Below are 26,601 nucleotides of genomic sequence, written 5' to 3' on the forward strand. Positions count from 1 at the left end.
AGACTGTGAATGTCCAAATTTTTTTTTTTTTTAAACTACATTTAAGCCAGTCAACAACATGTTAGCAAGCACATATAAATTAACATTAAGATGTGTAATTCTGTCATTCTGACCATGTAGGCCATGTAAATATGAAAAATAAATAAATAAATAAATAAAAAAAGACCAGCCACCATACAGGCTTCAACTGCTACTGGAAAATCTGAATTTAGAGATTTAAAAAAAGACAAGTAATTAAGTATTAGCTACATTTTACACAATAATATTATGTTATACAATAAATATCCTCTTAAAGAAAACAACAAATCTTTATAAGGCTACTTTACAAATATTGCAACAAAACTACAAACTGTAATGCCTAAGTAATACTATATGAGGGTTATGGTGCATTTGCTTTATGACTGTAATATTTGTAATTTGCTCACTGGGTCAATGCTTGTTGCACACCTGTCTGGCCAGGAAGGTCTCTCTCTGTAATCTTCCTCAAGATTTCTTCCAGTTTTCCTTGTTCAGCGGGGGAGTTTGGGGTTTTTCCTTTCTTATGAGGATTAAGTCAGGCAGTATTGTCCTGTTTCTTGTAAACATATGAGCATGTAAAGCCCTTGAGGCTGTAATCATCGATATTGGGCTCTAAATAAACCTGAACTTGAACTTACACTTATGGTGATATGCAATAAAGTCACTATAAAATCACTTTTGAGTAAGTGTAGGTGCTATACCCGACGGATTACAGATTCTTTTAAGAATATCAGGAATATAATGGTGACATAGGAGATATAAACACCACAAAGCACAAATTTGTCTCTATAAACCTATGAATTATCAAAGTATGTGACTTTGATAATTAGGTCATTATAGCACAAGGAACATGATATAGAATTTGTTATGTGTGTGAGTGTGTGTGTGAAATTAGAATTACATCCACAATAACTTTTTTTTTTTTTTTTTTAAACTTGGAAACCTCACTTCCTTGATGGATTACCCATGATGCCTCAGCGAGCTGCTATTATAAATAGCCCTTCCTGTGGAGGTTAAGCTGCACATCGCTGCGGAAATACGACGGGGACGCTGGGTGGACATTGCACAGACGACTAGCGACTCTTACCTCCAATAAGGGTTTGCTCCGTTCTGATGCTGAACTTTTCTGTGGAGCTTTTATTAAATAGTCACTGTTTTGGTTGTCAGTAAGGACACAAAGCTCCCCGTTTCCTCGAGGCTATCATGCTGAACACAGAGGAAAGGTAGGACATTATTTTCCCAAAACCACCTCGAATATGTTTGGCGGTGTCTTGTTTTGTAAATTACAAAGTGTACCTGTTTACTCGGTTAGTTGGCGAGGGTCTAACTTTTCCTTCTGCTCAGGAAAACAAACGCGAATTTCCAGAGAAACGGGCTATCTGTCGCACTGAAAAACTACGACAATGAACGCAACACTAGAAAAAAAAAAGTGTGAAAATACCTGAAATTGACAAGAATGGTATTTGTTGTACGCTTACATTGTGAATTTGTTGTCTGAGTTTGCCGACCGCGTAGTTTTCACCCGACTCTTGACATAAACAAAGTCTCTTGGTTGTTGTTGTTTTGTTTTTGTGACTGTTTCATTGTGGGCAGACCGCGGATGACGCTGGTCTTGGCCAAACCAAAACACGCCGTTTTGGTTTGGCCAAAACACGCCGTTTTGGTTTGGCATACACATGTTAGCTAAATCCCATTAGATAAGAATCTGTTGTCTATGTGTAATGTAAGTTGGTAGTTTTTCTTGTATAGTCTGCGATAACCTTTCTGTGAAGTTTAAACTATTGCCCATGTTGCGGGCCAAGGCACACGCTTCGTGAACCAGCGACTTGACACTTTCCGTCGAGTTTTAGAGCACGTTTTGAAAACATTTATCCGTTTAAATTACAGTTTGCTAATGTTTTCACATTCAAACTCTCAGTTGAGATTAAACCGACACGTTTTTTTCCACTTTGGGCACATTTTTTTTGGCGTGTTTAAATCTCCTCAGGATATTTTTTTTTAGGCGTTCGAGTTTCTTCCGGATTGAACCTTGAATGCATTGCGCACAGAAGTATGCGAGAATTAAACTCATAAACCATTAAGGACACAATTTACTGCAAAATGCACAGTATCTATTTCTTTACCACTAGACTTAGTCCACTGAACAAGATAGATGTTTATCAAAGTGTCCTCCACGTGTATTGTGCGCCTTAAGAAACAACCACACAAATCAATACAGATAATTAATAGTGTGTCTTTGACTTTACAGTGGCCTTTAAATTATTCCATGGTATGTCAACCAAGGTATTCCTTTAATTGCCCCCATAGGTTCATGGTTTTGCTGTGGTATCTGCACAGCACTCTTGTTTAGGACAGGATTACCCTAGTCAGTTGTGTATGTTTTTTTTTTCTTCTGAGGTTTTATCTCGCATGCTTAGCAAGCGTGTGTCTGTGCGTGTGAGAGAGTGAGTGAGAGAGAGAAAGCTTTGGTCCATTGATGCGCCAACACCAAGCCAGTGCAGTAGCTATATTAGCTCTGTGACTGAGGCCATGTCAGCTGAAGGCATCTACTGGCCTACATCAGTGTGGTTGCATAAGCATGACTCCCCCTCCTTTATGCTGGTTTACTTGTGAAGCATCACTGCGTGTGCGTGTGCGTGTGCGTGTGTGTGTGTGTGTGTGAGAGAGAGAGCTGGTGGGCAGTCAGGCACACAGACAGATGGGTTTCCTTAATCTGAGCATTCTGATCTTAAACTGGCGTAATGCCCCTTTGACTGACTGCCAGAAGGACGAAAATGAAACTGAATGTAACAGAGAATCAAAACATTATGTAAACAAACCAATTTCAGTCGACAACTGCCATTTAGCTTCCACCAGTATAGTTTGTAATTTAACAGCAGTCTGCAGTACACACATTTTATTGGTGTACCACCCAGTGCAGACATGGATACAAACAGAGGTTATGAGGTTGTTTACCACCACAGGTAATGTGTTCAGCGTGCCACAACAGTTAGTAGACATGTAGGCTGTTCTGACTTTGATCAGTGTTGCTGCTAAATCCCTCAAACTCCAAACAGTTAGCTAGAGGGACCATATTTTGTTAGGGTAAATGTCTGTGCAAGAGATGTTTTTACATTGCCATAAATTACTGTGTTTCACTTTGGTTTGCTCATGATTACCCACTATTTTTATGCTTGTGAATTTAATGAAAACCACAGGGATTGCGATTGTAGTACTCTCAAAGTGTTAATCCTCCTTCTATCCAAGTGGTCATTGTGTGTGGTGTTTTTTGAATTACACTTCCCAAAGATCACTTGTCAGTCAATTAGTGTTTCCAGTACTGTGATGTCTGGATGTGTTTTTATTACAGTTTGAGTTTTTGTAGGTGGTGCTCTTTTCTGTCTGCTCAGCCATTGTGGATTGTTGCTCATGCTAACTACCCTGTTCTTTAATTTTTATGCAAACCATGAAACCTTTTTTCAGCAAAAGGGGGAAATGCATCATTTCCATCACAAAGTGATCTTTTTGAGGAGAGCATATCAAAAGAGCCTGGGTGATTAAAACAGCAAATGTAAATGCTGTCATGAGCTGAGTACGGTGACACTGATGTGTCATATGAACAGATAATAGAGTATCGACATGGTTGTTGGTTATTCAGGTTAATACTGTTTGTATTCGTCCCATAACTCTCTACAGTGTTTTTCTTTTCCTGGCTAATTAGTTATTTTTGTTGTTGTCTTCTGTCTGTCTGAGCGGCCTTGCACAGCCCCAGTTTGGGTTCAGGGGTTAGAGTGGTGTCTGTTGGCAGGAACACGGGTGTCCCTGCCGCTCAGGTTTCAGAGCACGTGTGTCTTTCCTGTCTCTGTCTTGACGTTTTTTCCGACTCCAAGCTCAGCCAGACTTCAGGGGTCAGAGGACGTTTGAAGAGCCACGTCAGACTCGGCTGTTTACTTGCTAATGATGTCTCAGACCCAAAAGGTTTTGGCAAATGACCTTATTTAAGTTGAGGGTTGATAGCTATCTGATGGCGCACCGGTTCAACACAGTCCTCTCCATTGCTAAGGGGGCGATATTGTTAGAGGGTGGTTTGTTGTGTTTTGGTGCACACAGAGGAGCTGCCAGGGCACTTCCTGTTTTTGGTTGTTATGTGTTTCTTGGCAGCTATCCAAACTGCCCCAGTAGTCTGCCAGCCAACAGACAGCGTCCCGGGCCGTTTATCCCCTGGAACAATTCACCTGAATCAGTTCTCAAAACAACTCAGCCCATCAGGAAGAACAAATTGGCAGCGGAACCATTCATATTTCAAACAGTTTTTATTTTTTCCTTCCCCCCCCCCCCCCCCCCCCCCCCTCCTCACTCCCCTGTCTTTTTCACTTGCACACTTTCTCTCTGTCACACACAGACATGCCCACACCCCTCCCAGCACCCAGCAGAATTGGAGGATGACAGACTTAGAATTTTTGCATCTTCCTGCTCACACATAAATTACATTCTCACCGGCATGTTAATAACAGCCCATGCATGTGAGTGTTTGTGTTCACACTACTGTATCGAGGCTTGATTCACCCACCAAATTGACCTTCCTTAAAAACATGACCTATATTCTCTTTTTAGGCTGACCTCATGACCTATCGGGTGCAGCCCGCCAGCTGGAGCAGCAGCATGAGACAGGAGTTTGTGTCTGCGTGTGTGCAGGAGAGGGTCGGTGGGGGTGTATGTGGCGGGGTTTTGAGTGTAGTTGAAATGTCAGAGGACAAGAGTGTCGCCTTTCAAAACAATCTGGCATTTCCATCAAGGGCAGGCCGTTGGCTCTGAAAGCGAAGATGGAAAAAAGAAGCAGGTCTTGACATCTTGGCCAACGTCCTTATCTTTTTTCCGTCTGTGTCCTACCTGTTAGCCCTAATTCATTCTCTCTTTTGTTACTGTGGGATTAATGGTGAGAAACTACTGGCTTCTTGGGCTGTTTTGTGTTATGATGCCAACATATTTCTCTTAACAGATTGCGCAGACTGTGATGTAGGCTCCAATATGTTTTTGGAGCTATACTGCCTCCCAGTTGTGATTGCACCTTTTTTGTTTCCATTTTGGGCATTTAGTGGACTCATTTCACCAGCGTTTTCATGGCAGAACAAGCTTTAATAGGAGTGAACAGCATTAGTTAGAAATGTAGGGGTCGAAACCACAGCACCCTGACGAAGGTGGTAAATATCCCAGTGTCCCTGTAACTACAATGTATGAGACAGTTGCTGACAAGGGCCAAGGAAAAAAAGGTTTTCCTACTAGGTGTCAAGGAATAATGGAGCAGACAGGAACGGGGAAGAGAAACTGTTCTGTGACAGGGAGAGGCTGGGTGCAGCTGCTGAGCGAAGGAACAGGTCAGGCATAATGATCTTGTTTTCCACTGCTCACTCTCTTGGCTTGTAGCTATGCAGATCAGGTAGTCTGGGTTACCTGTCTGTTGGCCAGGCCAACTGTGTTGCAGCTCCTCCCCTACACCAAATCGCAGATTAATTTAGCTCCTGCTCATCTGTGCCACACCCCATAACTTGCAATGGAAAAATACCACAATATTTGTCTTGAAACAGGTCCTACCTTGATGTTAAATTGCAACAGTAGTTTTCTTTTTAACTTGCCTGTACTTAACTTGCTCTGCATGCACATTGATGCAGATGCTGCAAAGGTGTCAGTTTTCATAAAAGCAAAAGAATCTGTCAGAATCCAGACTGCAGACGTGGGCAGTGGAATGTTTTTTTTTTTTTTTCTCCTTAAGAGCTAATTGCAGCTTTTGTCAAACTGAAACCAAATATCATCAGGCTTTCATCCAAAAAGAAAATTAAAGCTTGAGGAAATCCAAATTTGCAAAATGCCTCAGAAACAGGATTATCTTCTTAGTAGCAGCAAACAAACCAGACATTCTTCACGGTGACAGGAACCCCTGAAGGATCTTTTTCCCCACCACCCCGCCCAGTAACTGTGCCTGGCTATCATTAAGACGAGACTGAAATGTTGAGCTGTAACTCAAAACGCTGAAGATGTGTGTTGCCAAAATTCCCACAAGCTATTTGCAGAGGTGTTTACAGATCATGTGCTTGTTTATGATTCATGCCTCCACCACATGCCCAACCCATCTGGAAGTCTTTGAATGCAGTTCTGCCGTTGAAATCACAAGCTTTAATTTTATCTGTATGTAGGGTGCAAAGCAAGAACCATGTCTGTCAAGTTTGTTTATTAAAATGTCGCTAGAAATGCTTGTCTAATTTGCAGATCTTGTCCGTATCACATGCTTGTGGTGATTCTTTGTGTTTGCATTGTGATTTGTGTAGAATGGGACTGCTCACAGTTATGGCTACTTGGCTACAGTCAGTGGACTAGTTCTTGTTGTCAGAGGCTTATCTGGCACATTGTGCCGTCAGAAGCAAACATTACCAAGACACTAACCGGAGCAGAGTCAAGGCTAACTTGTACACTTTGGCCCAAATTCAATTTGATTTGAGGTGTTGATAAACATTAAGCCTATCTTGTCATTTTCCATCCATGTAAATTTGAATGCCATAAATGGATCCAACAATTTGAGCAAATGGCCTAATTGTGTTAAGTCCCTCTGGCTGTCCTCTATAGCAACAGGAGGTGACTTCATTTGTTGCCCCTAATGTTTTATGTTTGCTATTTACAGTGCAGTTCTTAATTAATCGAGTTAAAACCAAGCTAAGTGAGTGAGGCAACCAGCTGAGAGGTTGCGTCAATGGAGGAAATGCCTCCATTCAGTAGCAAGCCAGTCTTCAGAGGGCTTTTTTTTAGCAGTGTCCCTTTATGGTATAGTTGAATTAAGTGCAGTAAAAGTATAAATGTCTTGGTAGAGTAGCAACGGATGTTGACTTTTATATCCCTTTGACTCTTGTCAATACAGTCTCGCACAAAGGGTTATCATGCGAGGTTTGGTTTGGTTTGGTTTGGTTTGGCTTGGCTCGGTCGCTGCAGTAACTCTGAACACTGGAAAATAAGTCTCCAGAGGCAGTGCTCTTAACAGTGTGCATTTAAGTTGTTTTGGCAGGCTTGCTGTTATTAGCTGTACATGTGTATGCATTAAGTTGTGACAATGAGTACAGGGTTCTTGTAAGATCGCTGTAAAGCATTGCTTAGAGTGGTGTATTGCTTTTGTAAAACATGAGAAGCACACCAAGCAAAGCAGATATTCAATCATGCTTACATTATTCAAATATTAATGATAGATAATGTTTTCATCCACCAAATAATATTGTTCTAGTACCTGTTTGAGTGGTGATTTTTTTTTTTTTTTTTTTTTTTTTTTTTTGGGCTGGCACACTAGTATGCAAATGAAACTTTTGAAATGTTTAAAATTTGAAAAACTGTGTTGCAGATTTAACTGGAATGTTGCAGCTGCTTCAAATGTTTCTCAGCCACTGAGAAACTATTTATTTTCCAAACCCAAAATTCATCTCCCCACTCAGGATAATGGTCATATAAATTGTCTATTTTGGTCTTTTGTCAACATTGCAAGCAGCCAATACAAAGGGGCTGCAAAGTTTGGGAATGGCACTCTGCCATAGTGGCTCCCACTGGGTCTTTGACGTTATTCAAGGCAGTAGTTTAATTTCACTACTCTTTCATTCCCTAGAAGATAATAGTTGAGAGTATGAATAAGAATTGACTGGTTTGCTTACTCTCCACTGTGCGGGCATCACCTCACCTCCACTATAAGCTTACAGCAATGTAATTTTATATAAAGTCATATCTAACATGGATGTTTTCTCAGATGGGAGTAGAAAGTACAAAATGTTGAAAAGAAAGTACAAAATGTAGAAAAGTCCGAAGGCTGTGCCCTTACATTATTGCTGTCACCTTAGCATGACCATAAAAGTGGGGAAAACATAAAGGGCGAGGAGCTCAGTGTCGGTGGGAAGATAGCAACATTAAGTCCTTGTTCAAGTTCAAGTTTATTTAGAGCCCTTAATCACAGTTATAGTCTCAAAGGGATTTACAGAAAATGGAAAACAGATTGACATCCCCTGACCCTGAACCCTTAGCGGACAAAAAAAAAAAAAACCCAGAGTCCAACAGGGGAAAAATAGAAGAAACTGAAGGACCACAGAGAGAGGAAATCTCCAAGGCCAGCAAGGAGTGCAGTGGGTGCCGAGTGGGCAATTATTAGCTCAAATCAAATACAGTCACAATGTTAAACCTTACAAAAGAATAAACAACAAACAAGCAGGGAAAGCTTGAACAGTTTAAAAGGGTGATGTCTGTTCCTGTGCCTTCTCTCCATGCAGTTCCTGGTTAGGGGCATCCAGGCTTCGCAGCTCCAATCCTCTGGCTCCCGGGCCTCTGTGGTGCTCCTGATGCCCCTCACCCACAGCTGAAGATCCCGGGTGGGCGAGGGACTGTCAGGGATCACTCTCTCGGTGTGCTGTTACACAAGGTGAGAGACCTCAATGAGAACACTGGCACATGCATGTAGAGTGTCAGTATGGCCTGGCATTAAAAAACACCCGCTGATGTCTGCAGAGTGTACTAAGTTGTATCTGTCCAATATCTGATCCCATAATGCCAAGCTGTCACTACAAAAACAGTGTTTGAGTGGTGCTGTTGTTATAGTTGTTTGAGAAGGGAGTTGTCTATGTCCGTAATGCCCCTGATGCATCATATGTCTCATCTCAGCAGCTGAGATAGGTAACACAAACACTGGACAGACAAATGTTATTGTCTATGCAGCCTCCCTTCCGCACACAGGAAATCCACACAGTTCCCTTTTTACCTGATTTTTTTTTTTTTTTTTTTTTTTTTTTTTTTCAATTTGAGGAAATAATACAACCCCAGCTTACTTAATTTGATGACTATATTACACGAGGGGCCATTCTGACTCTGTGTACTAAACATTAGGACCATGCAGCTAATGAGTTGTACCCTGTCTATGCGAAATACCTGTTTCAAGGCCTAAAAAAACATTAATCTGTCTCATCCATGTCCTCTCTAAATGACAAGTGGATTTATTGGATGAACTCAGAATAATAGCCTCACTTTCAGCTGGATTCACCCTAGCGAAGTTTAGACAATAAGGTATTTATAGCATGTTTCAAGATGCACAGAAAATCTTTAAAAAATTAAGTTGATTAAGTTATGCAACATGGTTTCTCAGGTGCACATGCACATAAAACACAGTGTCGCAGACACTGTGTGTGTGTGTGTGCGTGTGTGAGTCCAGGGTGTACCCCAGACATGTGACTGACTGTTCCAGGGGATTAGAGATTTAGGATCAGACAGATCAGTCACAACTGTCATGTTACCATCCTCGCCCGCCTGACATTAGCAAACAACCTCTCTAATGTCTCTGATATATTAGACATGGTCAGAACCACAACTCAGACAAACATTTGGTCATATAAACCTTCAGTGCACTAATACAAATTTTAAAAAAGTTTGATTTATACATGGAATGTGTATTTGAAGATTTATAGCCAATGGAAACTTAATATACAGGTCTGTTCTGCTTCATTATCAGTGTGTGTAAACTTTTTCCAACGTTAACCCACAACTTAAGATGAGCATCACAGTACTTGGATCAAAAGCTCAGCTTGTAGCTGTCCAATTTGCATAAGAAAGAATCTTCAAGCTGATAGCTGAACGATAAATAAAGCCAGAATTTGTGACAGTGTTTTTAAAGGGGGAATGCTGCTTCTGCACTAAGCCTGTAAAGACTGTAAAACTCATGCACACTTCGTTGCCTCTGCTACTTCCCTAAGATACTCAACCCTGATCACTTCCTTGTTTTACTCACCTCACATCAACTCTGACAACATCATGTTTTGCTCATGCTTCACATGTAATATTTAATTCAGTTGCAGTCTGATTTTAGAAAGCTCTCCTAAGGAAGCTCTTCTCCTCCTGCTGGCCTGAGATCAAATCCAGCCAGAGGTTCCTCTTCCATGTGCTGTTTACCAGTTTCCCTTTATCTCACAAAATACAAATACAAAAAGGCGAGGCGACTGCCCACTCTCAGCTCACAGGAAATAACCCCCCCCCCCCCAAAAAAAAATTGAGATCACAAACTGAGCAACTACAAATGAACCTATTCATTCCTTCACTCCTTTCCTGTCCTATGTGCATTCAGAATGAGAGGCTGACTGTGACGCAGACTGCTCCAGTGAATGGAAACCCCCCTCTTCTCCACTTCCACTACCAGATGAGCGAGCACCGCTCAGCCTTCTGGGATACAGTGCTATGCACAGACAGCCTCTTCCTTGAGATTCCTGCTGGGCCACTGGTGGAGGGGAGCAAAGAGGGGTAAGCATCTCAATAAAATCTGATCAGTGTGTCTGAGAGATGAGAACAAAAGGATGAATACCCACCTTTAGGCATCACAACTGTTACGCAATTTTCAGAATTACAGTAAATGGCCCAGTTATCCCAGTCTTGGGCAGTTTTGTCCAATTTCTGGGAGTAAATCACCTACCAGTGCCCACAAAGCTTGGAGTTTAAATATCTTTAGCACAAACTCAGTAGCTCAGTTTTACTACTATCCTCATAACATTTTCATTAGCTCTCATTCAGATTCTATAGATTCAATTGAATTTTGTATTTACCTGAAAAGCATTTGCTGCTGCCTCGTAGGGGTTGTAAAATTCTCTACATTTTATGCTCTGATTCTGGTGGAATTAGTCACCTTAAATATTCCTCATATAGCACATTGTACTTGTTAGAGCCTCAGAAGTCTTGGAAGAAGAGCTATCACTCATTTATCATCAGCTGTTCCTTATAGCAACTGAAGTAATGTGCGGTAACTTCAACCTTGTGGCAAATCTTGTCTAAAAGAGCAAAGTCCCAGCACAGTATGGGTGGCATTGTATTTAAGTATGGTGTATCAAGGCAACCAGCATGCTGTGAATTAAAGAGGTTATTAAAGAGTTTGTGTTCCCGCTGCCGTGCTTTGTGTGGCACTGTAATCGACACAGGGGGTAGTGTCACCTTGCTGCTGTGGGCACACAGCCAGCTCTATGACCCACCAGTGTTGCAGCTGCGTTATTATGTAAAGTTGCAGCACTTATGTAAAATAAAATAAAAAAAAAAAAAACACTGTGTCATCACAATGCTCTCTCTCTCTCTCTCCCCTTCTCCCTCCCTGTCATCTCCAGACTCACTGCTCTGCTTGAGTTCGCTGAGGAGAAACTCAAAGTCAACTACGTGTTCCTGTGGTTCAGCAAAAACAGAGAGGATCGATGTAAGACTTCTTGTGGCTTATTTCCTCTCTTTAAAACCCTGCCAGCCTCATCCTTTTTTTTTTTTTTTTGGCCTAACAGAGCTGTGTTTCCTGTTTCCTCCCCAGTATCCATCATCAAGACTTTCCACTACTTGGGCTTCGAGGTGGTGAAGCCAGGCAACCCCATGGTACCGGCCCAGCCAGATCTGGTCTTCATGGTTTACTCGCTGGATCACAGCAGCTCCGACGAGGAGTGACCACCACCATCTCTCGAGCCTCCCCCTTCCCTGCCCCCCTCTGGCTTCAGAAACATGCCTTTTACCTCTTGCCATCCTCAGACAAACTGGCCTTGACCCGAGCCTCTCCAGCCTTTATCACAGACTGGGAGGTGTTTTGCAGACTACATGGGGGTGTCTGGCGGATGGTAGCATCTCCATGTGATGCAGGCACCCCCCTCCTCTCCCTTCACTTCTCCTCCCTTATGACAGCTGCAAATTGGTGAGCAGACAGGGGCGTAGCTTGAACTAAGTCATCCCATCATGGGATTTGGATTGATTATTTTGTTTTTGCCATCTTTCCTCTCTTGGTCACATTATTTGTCCCTGCTGCCCTCAACAGGACATTCTGGAGAAGGTTGTGTTTTTGTGAAACTCAGCATATCTGTCCTGACAGCTTCCACCTGTTATGCAAAGAGACTTTGGTTTGTCAGTGTACGTTCTATACAAGGCAAGCTGTGTCGATAGTTGTAGTTATGTTTTGGGTGTAGAATGAGGGAATTATCTTCCAGGAGATGTTATATCATGGGCTTGGTTTGGTCAACAAGATAATGTTTTGCTTTACAGTATAAACGGGTGAAAGGCTGACCTGTTACATTTAACATTCATGTGCATTTAAGCTATGTAAAAAAAATCAATCACAGCTCATTGAAATATGTCAAGGCATCATTCCAGCACAGGCCACTCACTGGGTGTGTTTTAAGCCTGCATTGTTTTGTTTTTTTGTTTTTTTGTTTTTTTTCTTCTGTTTTTCTTATCACCTGAAATGAGCTAATGAGAATAACCAGGCTGATTTAGAAATATCTTGTTGGTCTCTGTTGACATGTCACAGCAAAGATGCAATCTTTGTGTTGAATGCCGCAACAGGGTAGCTGCCAGCTCTCGGAGACCGATGCTTTCTCTCCCTCTCCTAACACCACCAGCAATTACCCTGTCGTGCTGATGGTGTGTGTGTGAGTCACTGGGGAGCTGTTGTTTTGTTTTCCCATTTCAGTTCACTTGGCTTGCATGTCACACACAGAAACAAGTGTTTGTATGAGTTCTTTTTTTTTTCAAAGGTCATAACGTGAGTAATGTAAGCTGGTCAGGTTAAAAGAGAATCTCCCCTTGTTGCAGTTTTGCGTACATAGCAATAAAAAGTACAGAGGTACAGCCAGTGTATCTTTGTCTGAATCAAGCGTAGCTTCTTCCCATACGGGTGTGCCAGCCCTGTAGACTAGAGCCCAGATGTACAGCAGCAGAACTGCCCTGCGCCAGTTGAAAGCTCAATTAAAATGGGGCTTTTTGTGCCTAAGAGAAGAGTGCAATGTTATTTTTACTCAAGTCTTACTGAGGAATGTGTCCATTTTCCACATTTCTTCCCATGCAGATCCAGACTCGTGCTATGTGGGGAAATAAACACATTATTGGCGGAGGGATACAAGAGCACTACAGGTTGTTTATATGCAAATAGAGGAGGAAAATACAGGAGGGATCCTGCGTGAATGTGCCTGGCATCTCCAGGTTTTTAAATTTTGCTGTCTTTAGGAGACTGAACAAAACGCCAAAGAATGCATTCTGTCTGAAACATGCTGTCATCCTTACTTTGAAATTCAACTGGCTTAAATACTCTTAGCAACCTGAACTAGTATATAAAAGCAATATCAATCAACATTCCCCATGCCAGCCATACTGAGAGCTTTACACCTCAGAGAAACACTGATCTGTTCTGTATGGGAGGGTGGGCTTTATCTTTTTGCATGTGTATAGATATTATGAGTCTTCATTGCTACTGATTGAGCCCTGACTGTATGCTATTGGGAAATGTCAAGATTTTAATTTTCTCAGAGGTATATTTTTATGTATATTTCTCAACTGTTCTTTGTGATAGCTTAGACTTTTTTGTTCAGTGACATAGTTGGCAGCCATTTAATGACAATACAGTACACACTTGTATACTTTGGAGATTTTTTTTTTGTCTTGGGTGGGGTAAAAACAATAAAAAAATGTTACGTATCTTGTGTTCTTGTATGGATCTTTTTTTGTTCTTGAAGGGCCCAGCATTACATAACTATAAACCTATAAGCCTTTCCCAGGGTAGACCGCCGCCTGGGATAGTTTGCTTCTGTAAATACTAAAGAAAATTTGTTTTACAGCAAAGCACTGAAAACAGTAGCAAAAGAAAGCCAGGAAGATAAAAGTGGTGGAAAAACCCTAAGTGAGACCTCCAAAAAAAAAAAAGTAGCAAGCTCAACATGAGACAGAAAAGAGAACAAAATGGGCAACCGCTACCAGATACAAGTACTAGTAATATAAATAGAGAAGTCGAGCAGAGAAAGATGAGGCTAATTTGAGGAAGTGAAGTTGCCTGGTCTTTTTTTCTTTCTTACTCAAGAATAAATACAGATTCTGGAAAGCTCTGTGCCTGCTGACCTCTACCGCTGACTCAGCTGCTAATCTCCAAATCAGTTCAGCTGATGGCACATTACAGCTCGCTGATGGCACATTACAGCTCACTGCTGGCGTCTTGCCAACGCCACAGCCTCCCTAGTCAGTTGATCCAGAGATCTATTCTCAGCGTCTGGGCCAAGACACACTGAACACTGCTAAATTGGCCACCTAGGGTTGTTGTCAATTCATCTTTAAGCTGTTGTTGCCTCCAACTGAATGAGGAAAAACCATTTAGTGAAAGGCTGGGGCATTCATCTCTCTGTCTAACCTGACCTCTGTCTAAGCCATCTAACCTATTGAGGCGATTTCACCACCAAACAAAAAAAGCACACCTCAAAAGCTGCAGTAAATTAATCTCTAACTTACTTACCTACTTAACTACCGACTAAGTTAACTAACTTGCTGCGTTTTAAGGCTTGAAACTCTCTCCTACAGGACTTAAGGAGCACTTTGAACTAGCTTCCTTTCTCTGATGTAATCTATAATCAAATCTGTATCTGAGGATCTATGTTTCTTTTTTGAATCCTGTCTTGTGATATGTTGCATAACCACTATGATATAATATCTTTTTCAGTTATTTCGCACAACATCTTCTTGAAATTGTTTTTGTTTCAAGCGCAGGTGCCTCCTGCCATAGGTGTTCACAATCATGATGTATACCTCCTGTGGCTCTCTAGTGGTTGTTTTATGCTCTCCACTTCACACTGACGAAGCACATGAGGGCAAAACGTTTGTTATAATGAACTAAAACTCTTTAATTTTGTGACATACTTTGCATTTTCCAGTAGCCTTAACAGTGTTTACAGACAAGCTGCTCGAAAAATTGTTACTGTGTTTGTCCTTTCTGCATGGGCTCAAACCCAGAGAACTTTATTTAAAATTCTAAGGGAGATTCTAAGGTCTTCAAAGATGCCAAATAAATCCCTCTGAATCACAGGGAAATGTGTATAAAATGATATGCAAGACATCTTCTATGGGTTAGGGTTAGGGTTAGAGTTATTTCCTATGTGACATGCTGCAGCCATAAAACAATGGCATCTTGGGTTTGAATATTTCACTCAGTGTAAGAGTGATGTTTAAGTTTAAGTGTTGAAACCAAGAGATGTGTGACATTGTCATTAAATATGAAAAAGAAATGTATTTGCTAACTTTGAAGCCACTTAAAATAAGTTGTCAACATACCAGGAGACGTATAGACATATGATTTAGGGAAGATGGAACTGTTTTCAGTCTGTTTCCTATGTTCCCACAAAAATGACTTTGTGGGAACGTAGGACCTTGTGAACAAAGGGTCGACCCCCACTGTCAGCGGTCAGGGGCGCTACTAGAAATTTTGGGCCCTCTTAGAAGATGTGAGTCTTGAGTGTTGTACCACCTCACACTGCGGGAGCCCAACAAACTCTAACATGTTTGAAAAAATCCTGTTGAACCAGTCTGCGGTTTTGGGCCCGCTCAAACTACAGTATAATCTGAACCGACCACCGAGCCCAAAAGCCCCTCCCAACCCTGCCTCACCTAGATTCAAATCAGGCTTTGAATCTAGGTCACACTGGGCATAAACTCAGTGAGTGTAACCAAGGCTTTTGCATGGTCCAGTGTCTTTTGTCTGAAGGTACCCCCCAGTTTCCAATGTCCTCTTCTCTCCCTCTATCTGCTGTCACAACTCCAGGACATGCGAGACCTGAAGTGAGGAGTTCAAGCTGTGCGACTAATCCCCTGGACCAGAAATGAGAGGTAGATAGTCCTCTCTTGACCTTAATCTTTACCTTACATATCCTTACATAAACCCACCTCAGATTGAGGCTGATAACTGGTTACCACATCAGCAGCACGGCACAGCATTTCTCAGAACTGCCTGTGTGTGCATCCGCTTGGCAGAGTTAAAACCAGCCAGTAAGTGGCTAATCCTTTCTAAAAGGGGACTTATCACTGCAGCAAACCATGCTTTTAAAACACATCTGCCACTTCAGATTTCACTGAAGCATAAAAAACAGCTAGACTGTACAATGTGTCTATCTATTGCCTCTACAAGGTTTTTCTTTGCTTTCTGTTACATAATTGAGACTGAAAGTGAATACCCTACTACTTGTTTTCTAAGAGTCCAAGCACAACATATGACTACAGATAATGACTTAGCATCATGTACTGTGTTGTCTTTATAAGGTATTTCTTCTCTACATCATCTTATTGATAGTATATAGTATGACATTTCAGACAAAGCCATTAACACAATAGCCTTGATAACGTGGTGAGGATTTCTGTGAAGGTAGCTAACATGACAATTTTTCACACTTGCATAGTATTTCAGTGAAACAATGGTACAGGTGTTAGAAGAGGCAGAACTGATAGACGAATAGATGGAAGGCAAAGGGAATAATGAGAGAATTCAGACCAGTGTTAATCTTTTTCATAGTATTAATTAGTTTAGTTAAATTTATTAAATTGATTTTTTATTAAGGACCATGTGCAATTTATTTATATCAAGGAGCATGTACAAAACACATTAAACTCAAACAAAGAGAAAAGACACTTTGTACCAGATTTAGCTACAAGCTCATTTCCATAAGTAGTCTTGGGCAGTGAACAGAAAAAATACAGAGCCAAACCTGTCTGTGTGTTCACCTGTTAGCAGGATGTGGAATTCAAACAGGTATATCTCATGTACCACTTAAGATGAGGTCATGAAACTGTGAGTGACCCCTCACATTTGTGTACTCTGTTAAAAAGTTGGTTATGATGAAAATGCTATATACTGAACCAAAATATCTTGATGGCTGCATGGTGTGCAACCATCCTCAGCAATGAAAAATAGTTTAATTTTATTATAATTTCATTTACCAGAAATTGCTTTGGTCCAGACTAAATGAATTACAAGCAATATCTAGTATTCCAGATAAGCCTACATGGCTGGGCTACAAAATAAAAAAAAAAAAAAAAAAAAAATCCGCCAGTAGTTTCCAATACAAATCAATTTGTGTCAGTTTTTTTCATGTAAGGGTCTAGTGCACAACCACTTAAAATAAAGGGTCTAAAACTTAATCTACTGTGTGTCATTTTAGGCATCCAGAATATGAAACTTTGAGAAATCCTGATCTTGTTAATATGGAACATTTAAATAACTGAATTTTGTCAGTGCTGATGAACAGTGTATCTGTACAAAAAGTATAGTGTAACTTATAGCACAAGGCATAGTTACATCATATAGCCTTTTGTGTTCTGCAAGTCCTTGGGATTTTAATGTAATAGTGACAGGGCACTCTGCATGTTTTCTGTGTGGATTATTATTTTCACTATTCTCCAAATCAACTCAAATCAAAATCAAGCTGAATTAACCAACATATCCAAAGTGCTCAAGTCAAATTGTGATGTTTTAACTACCATACCACTTACCAGCAGAAATATGTATTTTAACCTGAGTGCAGAATACATTGTGCTTATCCGCTCTTTCCAGGAAACAGACCTATCATATCAATTCACATGAAAGCTGTACATCTATGTTGATTCATTTCTAAATATCTATATTAATTGATTATCATCTAGTGTAAATGCCCAGATTTGTTAAGTTGCATTATTTTTGGCATAATGTGCTATAATGTAATATAATATAATGTAATATAATGTAATGTAATTGTAAAAAACAGTGTTCATTTTCTGTGGTTTAGATCATGCTATTGTCAAGCACGATTACAATACACCAACAAGGAATATGGAAGTGCACTGAAATTAAGTGAAGTCAGTGTGAAACTGATGAAGGCAACGGCCAAATAAAACAAAAGCAACAGTCCATGATTTATCATTTGGGTTTATTTTAAGAAACAACATAACTGCAAAGATACAAGACGACTGGATTTTTTCATCCATCCATCCATACACACATACAATCTCACACACACACAAAACTCAGATGGGGGGGCGACTATTTGTCCTTCTCTTTCTGTTCCTTCTCCTTCTTGTCTTTCTCGGCTTTGGCCTCCTCTGCTTCATGCTTCTTGATCAGCTCCTCCACTTCCTTCAGCTTCAGCACCTTGATGCAGGTCTTGCCATTCTCACGGGTCAAGGTGGCGATCTCCACTGAAACAAAACACACAGAATCAGTCAGCCACACGCCTATGGGAGGAACATGTCAGACAGACAGATACAAACTGACCTCAGGCTGCTGGCTGTACATTAGTGACTCTTGATCACTGAGCATCTGTGGGCGGTTGGCTTTGTTGAGTCATACAAAATGTTTGAAGTGGTTCCTATATAAGTTGTACTTGACTTTGACCCATTTGCATGTCACTCTAACAGCAGCACGGCATCAGCTGCAGTGCAGAGCCATTTGTCAAGCCCAGTTGAGCTAAGCCAATTTATTTATAAAACACAATTCCAGGGATCACAATGTGCTTTTCAAAAAAGCACACTGTGAACAGACATCCAAGGCACACACAGGCTATACAAAAACAAGTTCTTAAAAATCTGTCACGGCACACACAGGATATACAAAAACAAATTAAAAAAAAAAAAAAGATAGATAAGCAGATACAAGATGGTTTAACATTTGTGAAAGAATCGTTAGGGTACTTATGGCTCTTGGGTCATTTTGTATTACTCTGGCTGTTTTGCAAGGTTTTATTTAATGCAGATTTTTATCTACTGTAAGTCTCTGTCATTTAATGTATGTTTGTGCCTGCTAATGTATCACAATGACCTTGACTTGTTATATAACCAGTTGCACTTTATGGTACAATAAAGATGGAGTTGAGCTGAAGATCGTGAGCAGAGGACACAGTGGACAGTGGCAGCAAGTATTTCAGCAATGTTACCAATGTGAATGTGTATAGTGCTATCCCCCTTTAATTTCTCTGGAGAAACAGATTTTTAAAAAATGCAGACATTGCAACATCCTTGACTGAGGTCAAACGCTTGTCTTTTAATAAGTCTTCAAGTCTTTTAATAATGAGCAGGAGTACTAAAGTCTCCAGATAGGATTACATGATCCACGTAATGCAGATACTGCATCATAAAACCCATTTTTATATCCTGGTAGTTGACAGACATCGAGTTACAGCACAGGAGGAGAACTTTTTAGACATGACATGGTATTCTGAAGTTGCAAATTCCCCAAGGGAAATTCTCTTGGAGTTATATTAGTCTGAGAAAAGGGCAGCTACACCACCTCCTCCTGTTAAGTCTGATAGAGTGCAGAAATGTCAGGTCTGGAGGCACAGGCTCAATTAGTACAGTGCTGCCATTACTATCTAACCAAGTCTCAGCAGAATCAATTCAAAATTACAGTGACTCTGGAGGTCGTGGTGCTACCTCACATTTAATAAAGCCATTTTCAAAATGTGGTCAGTGCTGAGTAGATACAGACAGTGAAGAAATGTCTGTAATTCATTGTTTAGATTCCTGTGAATTACAGCCACATAATATTTGTCAGGCCTGTTGCTCATTGTGGCACCTGTTCTGGAGGCAAGACACAAGTCAGTAATAACATGGATCAGAATTGTTGGTTGTAACAGCATTTGGTGACAGAGATTTTGAAACTTCAACAATGAAACTTACTGCAGGGAAGTATGATGTATTAAGTGGTGAATAATACTTGCACTTACTGTCTGTCACTCCAGTGAGGTTACATTATCATGTCAAAGCCTGATATACACTACACATTGCTAATCATGTGGTTTAAATGCACCAAGAGCTGACTTAGAGTCGCAGTAGGTGATTTATAAGCATCTCTTGAAAATGTCCAAGGGGTGATGCAGCAGTTTGTCATCATACAGAATTAAACAAGTAAAACTGGGTACAGCCCAAACAACTGTTTGCAGTGTTTTTATTTTTGACATTTTCCTTTTTTTCTTTATTTCTTACTTTCTTTACTATTAATCATTTTGTAATTTTATTATTATTATTATTTATTTGTTATTTTGGAAGACCCATATCCTTACAGTGACACTATCTGAGTCTCACTCTCAATTCAGCACTAAATGGTCACTCACACTCACTAGCAAACTGAGTCATACCCTCACCTTTCTCTGCAGACAACTTGCTGACATCCATGGTTTTGTTGAGGACTTTGATGGCGAGGGCGAGGGCTGAGGAAAGTGCCATCTCTCCCTCCTTATAGTCCTGCTTCAGCATGGAGACAGCTGCCTGGGAGGGAGAAAGATAATAATAACAACAATCACTCTCTTATAACAACAGACATGGTGACTGTTGTGCGATGAATGAGACAGGTTTAAAACTTATGCTAATTTGTGAAGAATGTATTTATATGTCATTTCATCCTGTTATAAGAGGGCAAACCACTGTCCCACCCTGGAGCCACCATACTAAAAATGTACTGTAAGAGCCTTTGGACAAAAATGTCTGGCCACTGTCCTCCTGTGAAAGAGAAATTTTCAAAAAGGGCACATAGGGAGCTTCTTTTACACACAATCCTGTCTGTCCATGTGCCTGAAAAAACACAAGATGTGCAGAGCCAACCATGCGTTGGCCATTACACAATTAGCTGCACCAAGAGTCAGCTTGTAAATAGGTCAAATCCTGTCCCTTCATTGTGAGAGTTCAGTCCATTCATAATCACTACAGGATATTGTGAATCTGCTCCCCCTACTGTCATGGTATGGAATGGCACAGTGGCAATGAACACAGTGAACACAGTTCATTAAAACAAGCACAAATAAAATGAAACGTAATGTACTCTTTGCAACTCCTGACACATTGAGAATCATCCGTCCATAGAACAGCATTAAAATAATGATTCATTATCCAAACTTAAAGGAAAATTCCAGCCTAAAATACATTACCACTGTTTAAAATCTCAGACTGGTGATTTACACAAAGTCTCTGGTGCTGTTTGATTGTTTGAAGTTTTATTTTTCTTATTTCTAGCCAATGAGCCTCACAGCACTCCTGCATGACTCACAGCACTGTTGTTGCCGATGCAGGTTGCCTTCCAGCCTCCGTAGTTGCCGCTGGGGTCGCTCTGGTAGAGCTGGAAACCATAGTGCTTATCCCAGCCCATGTAGAGCAGGGACACTCCGAATGGACGCTTTCCTGTTAAAATACACACATAGTTCTCCTAAGACTGACTTCTATACACTATGTCGGCTGCAGTGCCTGTCGACATTTTAAGGGTTGCAAACTTCAAAATCCTTAAACTCAAATTGAATCTTGTAAAAATTTTGATATAGTAAGTAAAATCATTTCCTTAAATGTGCAAGACCAATTATCAGGATCAATAATCTTGACTGTAATATCAAGCTAAATATATTTCAATTTTATGCATTAGGCATTCCTCCAAGCAAAATTTTCATACACAATTCAAGACACAATTTGGCCACCATGTATGTTTGTGTTCCTCATCGTACAACTTTTGCATGCAAATAGATGCCTTGGCTAAAACAGAATGAATACAGTAGCTGCATGATACTGCCCCATACCTCCGAACTGGGTGTAGGCCTGTTTGATGTCACACAAAGCTGTGACCAGCTGCTCGCAGGGGATTGGCTCCTGGTACTGCAGCAAGTACCTGAGAGAGAAGCAATGACACAGGGAGTCACATCAGATTTCTTGTTTAAATGTTTGTGAAAGGTGCTTGACAGCGAATTGGCTTGATTTCTTTAAAAAAAAAAAAAAAAAAAAAAAAGGGAAAAGAGGCAGTGAATAAGACCAAAAAAATTCCAAGAAATTAGTAAAGTTACAAGAAAATAAGAAAGAAAGAAAAAGAAAATGACAAGAAAATTAGCTAAAAAAAATTCCTGCAACATATTTTTAAGTATATAATTATAAAAATTACAAAGACTTTTCTAGACATTTTCCCTCCTTTTGGGTAATTTTCTAAGAGCTCTCTCTCTCTTTTTACACTGATTTCCAGGTTATTTACTTGTAACCTTTTATTAATTTCTTGTGATTTCTTGCTCATTGCCTTTCCCCCCAGGCTTCTGAAAAAGTTAAATGCTTGTGAAAGGCTGCATTCAGACGCCTTTAACACAGTAGTTAAACATAAGAACTCTGACTTGGACTCAGGTCTCAGGAGGTTAAAAGAAAGCTTCATTCCCAAACAGAGAGTTTCCACCTCTGAGCTCACCTCTGTGCTATAAGCCTCAGTTCGTTGGTCAGTACGTTGGCATCTGATGTAATTCCTGCCACACTACACGCCATATCTCTGCAACACAATGGGAAGTACAGTTTGAGGCCTGTGGTGCACAAACAATGCCATCGAAACGATGAAACAAGGGCAATGCTTTCCCATCTGTGTATCTGATAATGTGCATAGTTAACAATCCACACTTGGCATATTTGCCTTTTAAGGTACAAAATGTACAACGTCTGTAGCTGTAGAGCACAAATACCAATGAGTCAGCAAATACTTTGCCAGGTGCTGAGATTTCTTACTTTCTTGCCGGTGCTACATTGTGATATGAAATACAAGATGGCAGCAACTCACTCATTTAACTTGTAAATTTTTTCTGAGAAAAAGACTTCATCCAGGAGTTTGTGGATGTTCCTCCTCTCAGCGGCCAGCAGCACTCCATCATTGGCTAAAATTCCCAGGCAGGTGCCGGCGTGGCCAATGGCTTCCATGGCGTACTCCACCTGGTACAGACGCCCTGCCAACCACAACAGCACTGTCAGCCGAGAACACGTGTTGTACATGATTCAAATACATAGAGTAAGCATCCAGAATTAATATTTGATTTAAAAATATATATATAATGACACATTCCAGTGTGAAAAGTGATGCAGACATTCCATGATAATGAAAAGGTAGGTTAACAAATAAGGCAAGGAATTTACATCTAATGATTCCTTAGGTGAATGTGCACACCCCAGAGAGTCTTACAAAACTGGAAACCCAGTGTAAAGAAATGCCTGTTAGTACACAGTATATGCCTTGATTTCCAACACTGTTCTGCAGCCTCATCATTTATCCTATTCAAGAAGCAACTTCTTACCCTCTGGTGAGAAGATGGTTGTTCGGGAATCATATCGACGGGACTGAGAAACAGATCATATAACCATACACCATAAGAATAAAATTAAAATAGGGTAAAACAATGAATATGACCTAGAAACATAAAACAATTCCCACACCAGCACACCAATCAACCTGATAAAATATGTCTAAATAAAATGAAACATCACTTCTTTTTACCGTCAGACTAGGCAACACTATATATTACTGAAATGCATGTTCCAAACAATTTGTTACATTAAAGCATACAAGAAACCAATCTGAAAATTCAAGTTTCTGTTTTTCTTTTTCATATTGCCAAAAAGGAAATAAGCATGTCCCCTGAAGCACACTGGTCCATAACGCAGTGAAACGGAGCAGGTGTCCAATGATTCATCAGCCTTGGAGTCTCTTTTTTACCTGACCCTCCTTGTAAACTCAAACTGCACATGATGAGTACACAAACAAGTCAACATTCACCAATCAAGTCGGACAAAGAAACTCACCATTTCTGCAGAATAGAGTCAAACCCTGTCGTTGGAGAACAAACACAAAACAATGTGAGTCAGGTTCAGCTTGCACACCTGGGCTTACAGTAGACCGACACAACGTTACTGGAGATAAATTGCTTTAGTCTTTTCACTTTCTTTTAGTCGTTTGCATGGTTGTTTGCGACAGGAGAAGTGAAAGTGAAAGAGACATAACTAACTGTTAACTAAAAACAAGCACTTTTTTTTAACGTTTATTAATGTTAGACGGGTTAATGTGACGATGATGATGGGTTACTATAAATGTGATGTTATTTCACATATCCTTAGGGTCATTCTCAGTCACATCAAGAAAAGACAGCCGGCCTAGCTACCTAGCTACACGGCTAACCAGTGAACATGAATGAAGCAGCAAAATTTTAGCAATCGCTGCGTGTGATCCAGTTCAAGCTTCAACGACAATTATTCGCTTTTCATTTGCTAACTTCATACATAATGTTATAGTCTGAACATCGCACAGTTAGATAAGACGCTTCTATTTATTAAAAAATTAAGAATAACCAGCTTACCGCACAACTATTTTCGCCTCCTCTGTTGCTTGTGGGCGCTGGTTGATGACGTCTCAAATCCAGCATTAGCGCGCCCCCTGGCGTTGTGGAATAAAATAGCTCTGCATTGCGTGATGGGCCGTGTTACAGTGGGCTTACAGACCAACAGTAATAATAAACAAAACATAAATAAAGAATGAATGAATGAATAAATAGCAATATCGTATCAACTACGGTTTGCCAACATCAATAATAATAATAACAGCTTCAAGAAAAAGGAAGTATTCCCTATCGACAGTCTATCAGAGAACTGACAGATTCATCTTGCGTTTTAATTGGCATCGTAAAATAAATAAGGTATTCAAATCTATCAAGTACAATCTAAATTTTCGTTTCGTCTGGTCGTTGCCGTCATATTTGAGTCAAATTAAATCACGGACCCTATTGTGGTAGGAGACAGACATGAAAATGAACTACGCATGCGTTTCCTTGTTTTTACCAGCAGGGGGCGACATTGCATTAACGTTGAGGCCGCACGTAAGGTATCTCCAGACAAATCTGCTATGGGAATCATTCTTTTTTTTTTTTTTTTTTTTTTTTTAATTGACAAGACAAGGTGACACATTCATCTGCTTATAAGCATAGGTCTACTTCCTGAACAGAAAAATATGTGCTCAAATTTAGAGGACAACAATACTGTGCTCTGATTCCATCCTTCTAAATGTACTTTCAACTCAACATTATTTTGAATAGTTTGCTCTGGAACGATTAAGCTCACAATTAAAATTAAGAACAAAATTGCTCAGGCAAGCATCTCACAAGTACATGAAAATACAATTTCCCTAAAAGGATTCAAAAAAAAAAAAAAAAAAAAAAAAAAAGTAGCACACACATAAGTGACTTAAAGTGATTGTCTGCAAGAGCCTCATTTGTTTGATTTATCTCCCTCTTTGGTGCTAGGCGCTCATCGCTGATGTCTATGCAATACACTGAGATCACCCATTAATCAAGCCTAGTCTCCTATTGTATTTTAAAGCAGTCACTGATGCCACTTTTAAAAAGTCATACTGCTATGGCAAGTTTTTTAAGTGAGGGATGCAAAAATACTCTAAAAGTTGCAGGGCTCTTCCAAAAAAGAAACCTGACACACATCAAAATAAGAATTGACAAAAAAGAAACTTGGTAGCACTTTACAATGGCTTTATTCTAGTGTATGAACCTATGGAAATATATTTTAAGTATACAATATTACCATGAAGATACAATGTGAGATATCATCAAAATGGCTTTATTAAAACTGACTACTGTCATTTTGTATTAGGGAGATTGTAATAAAGCGCTAACATATTAATATTGTGTACTTACAATAGTTTTGAATAGTTTAATACACAGATTACTACACTGGACTACCATACCATACCATACCACTTTATTTATATAGCACATTTAAAAACAACAAAGTTGAACCAAAGTGCTGTACAAGTTAAAAGACAAAAAACCAAACAAACAAATAACACAAAATGAACAAAAAACCACATAAGAACATAAGACATACATGGTGTCACATACAAGGAAATGACACATAAGAACATAAAACATACAAGGTGTTACTTACAAACAAATAACACATAAGAACAGAAAACATACAAGGTGTCACTTACAAACAAATGACACATAAGACACATAAGAACATAAAAACATACAAGGTGTCACATACAAACAGATGACAGAAGAACATAAAACATAATCACTGTTACATACACACAAATGACACCTAGGACTACACAACTGGAAAGTGTTAGTATGATTTTCCCCAACACTGGCTCAATCACAGTTGTGTTTTATTGATACAAATTTGCAAAATATGCATTTGTTTTTAGAAAAATGTTACGTATTATTACTTTAAAATCAAACATTTCCATTATATGTACAGGTAAACAGCAGAGATCAAACGACATAAGTAAGTAAGTAAGTAACTCTGTAAGAAAATGACAGGAAAGATTAGTACAAACCTTGTAGTTTCTCATATTGACACACACACACTCACACACACACACACACACACACACACACACACACACAGCTGGGCCAGCTCTACACACACGCCTTCATCCATCCTTTGCTTACTGATTTGACATGTTCCTAAGCATTTGTAAATTTTGTCTGTTCCAACAGTTGAAAAAAGTGACACATGCTCTGACAAAATTGCACTTTTTTTTTTTTTGGTTGTTAAGATGATAAAACTGTTTCTATTTTCCAGATATTCAATTATGACATTTATGTAGTGATGTGTAAATTGGCCCAGATGGATGTGAAAGCATTGTGAAACTGAATGCTTTGTTTTTAGTCTCAGGTTTTCACTCAGTTATACATGCCAAGGTTGCCAAAGCCTGGCAGCTTACCTCAGGATTATCAAAAATAATCATATCCTCACATTGTTCTCTCAGGATCAGCGCAGGAAGGACAGAGCTGCAGCTGCAACACTCCAATAAACAACTCATAACACCACTCAGAGACATGTTATACATGGTATTTTGATTTGTTTAGCTGGCCCCTATGTCCGCTATAAAGTTGGCTCACGGATCCTCCTGGATCTGCCTGAAGAATGTGTTTATAGCTGCTTTGGTATATTTATCTTTTTAAGGCCGCTGACACAAGCCTCACATTGTTCTCACTCTGTGTTGAAATTTTAACATTTGAGCAGCAACCA

At 39.9% G+C, this 26,601-nt stretch overlaps 2 protein-coding genes across 2 annotated transcripts; one reads left to right on the plus strand and one right to left on the minus strand.

Moving 5' to 3' along the window:
* Positions 1-1,030: 1,030 nt before the first annotated feature.
* oaz2a (ornithine decarboxylase antizyme 2a) lies at positions 1,031-13,479 on the plus strand. The gene is given in 6 exon segments (XM_030053076.1): positions 1,031-1,241; positions 8,286-8,352; positions 8,354-8,434; positions 10,124-10,296; positions 11,145-11,230; positions 11,336-13,479. Coding segments are annotated over 6 exon segments (558 nt in total). The 5' UTR covers positions 1,031-1,221; the 3' UTR covers positions 11,467-13,479.
* Positions 13,480-17,698: 4,219 nt separating this feature from the next.
* psma4 (proteasome 20S subunit alpha 4) lies at positions 17,699-23,995 on the minus strand. The gene is made up of 9 exons (XM_030054541.1): positions 23,913-23,995; positions 23,362-23,386; positions 22,857-22,899; positions 22,349-22,511; positions 21,989-22,066; positions 21,342-21,430; positions 20,825-20,955; positions 19,926-20,049; positions 17,699-17,985 (listed from the first exon to the last, which is right to left on the minus strand). Exons 2-9 carry the CDS (start codon positions 23,362-23,364, stop codon positions 17,831-17,833), a joined length of 786 nt encoding a protein of 261 aa, XP_029910401.1. The 5' UTR covers positions 23,365-23,386; positions 23,913-23,995; the 3' UTR covers positions 17,699-17,830.
* Between the last annotated feature and the right edge of the window lie 2,606 nt (positions 23,996-26,601).

This window comes from Myripristis murdjan, chromosome 6 (genome assembly GCF_902150065.1).
Source record: "Myripristis murdjan chromosome 6, fMyrMur1.1, whole genome shotgun sequence".
In the NCBI taxonomy this organism is placed as follows: Eukaryota; Metazoa; Chordata; class Actinopteri; order Holocentriformes; family Holocentridae; genus Myripristis; species Myripristis murdjan.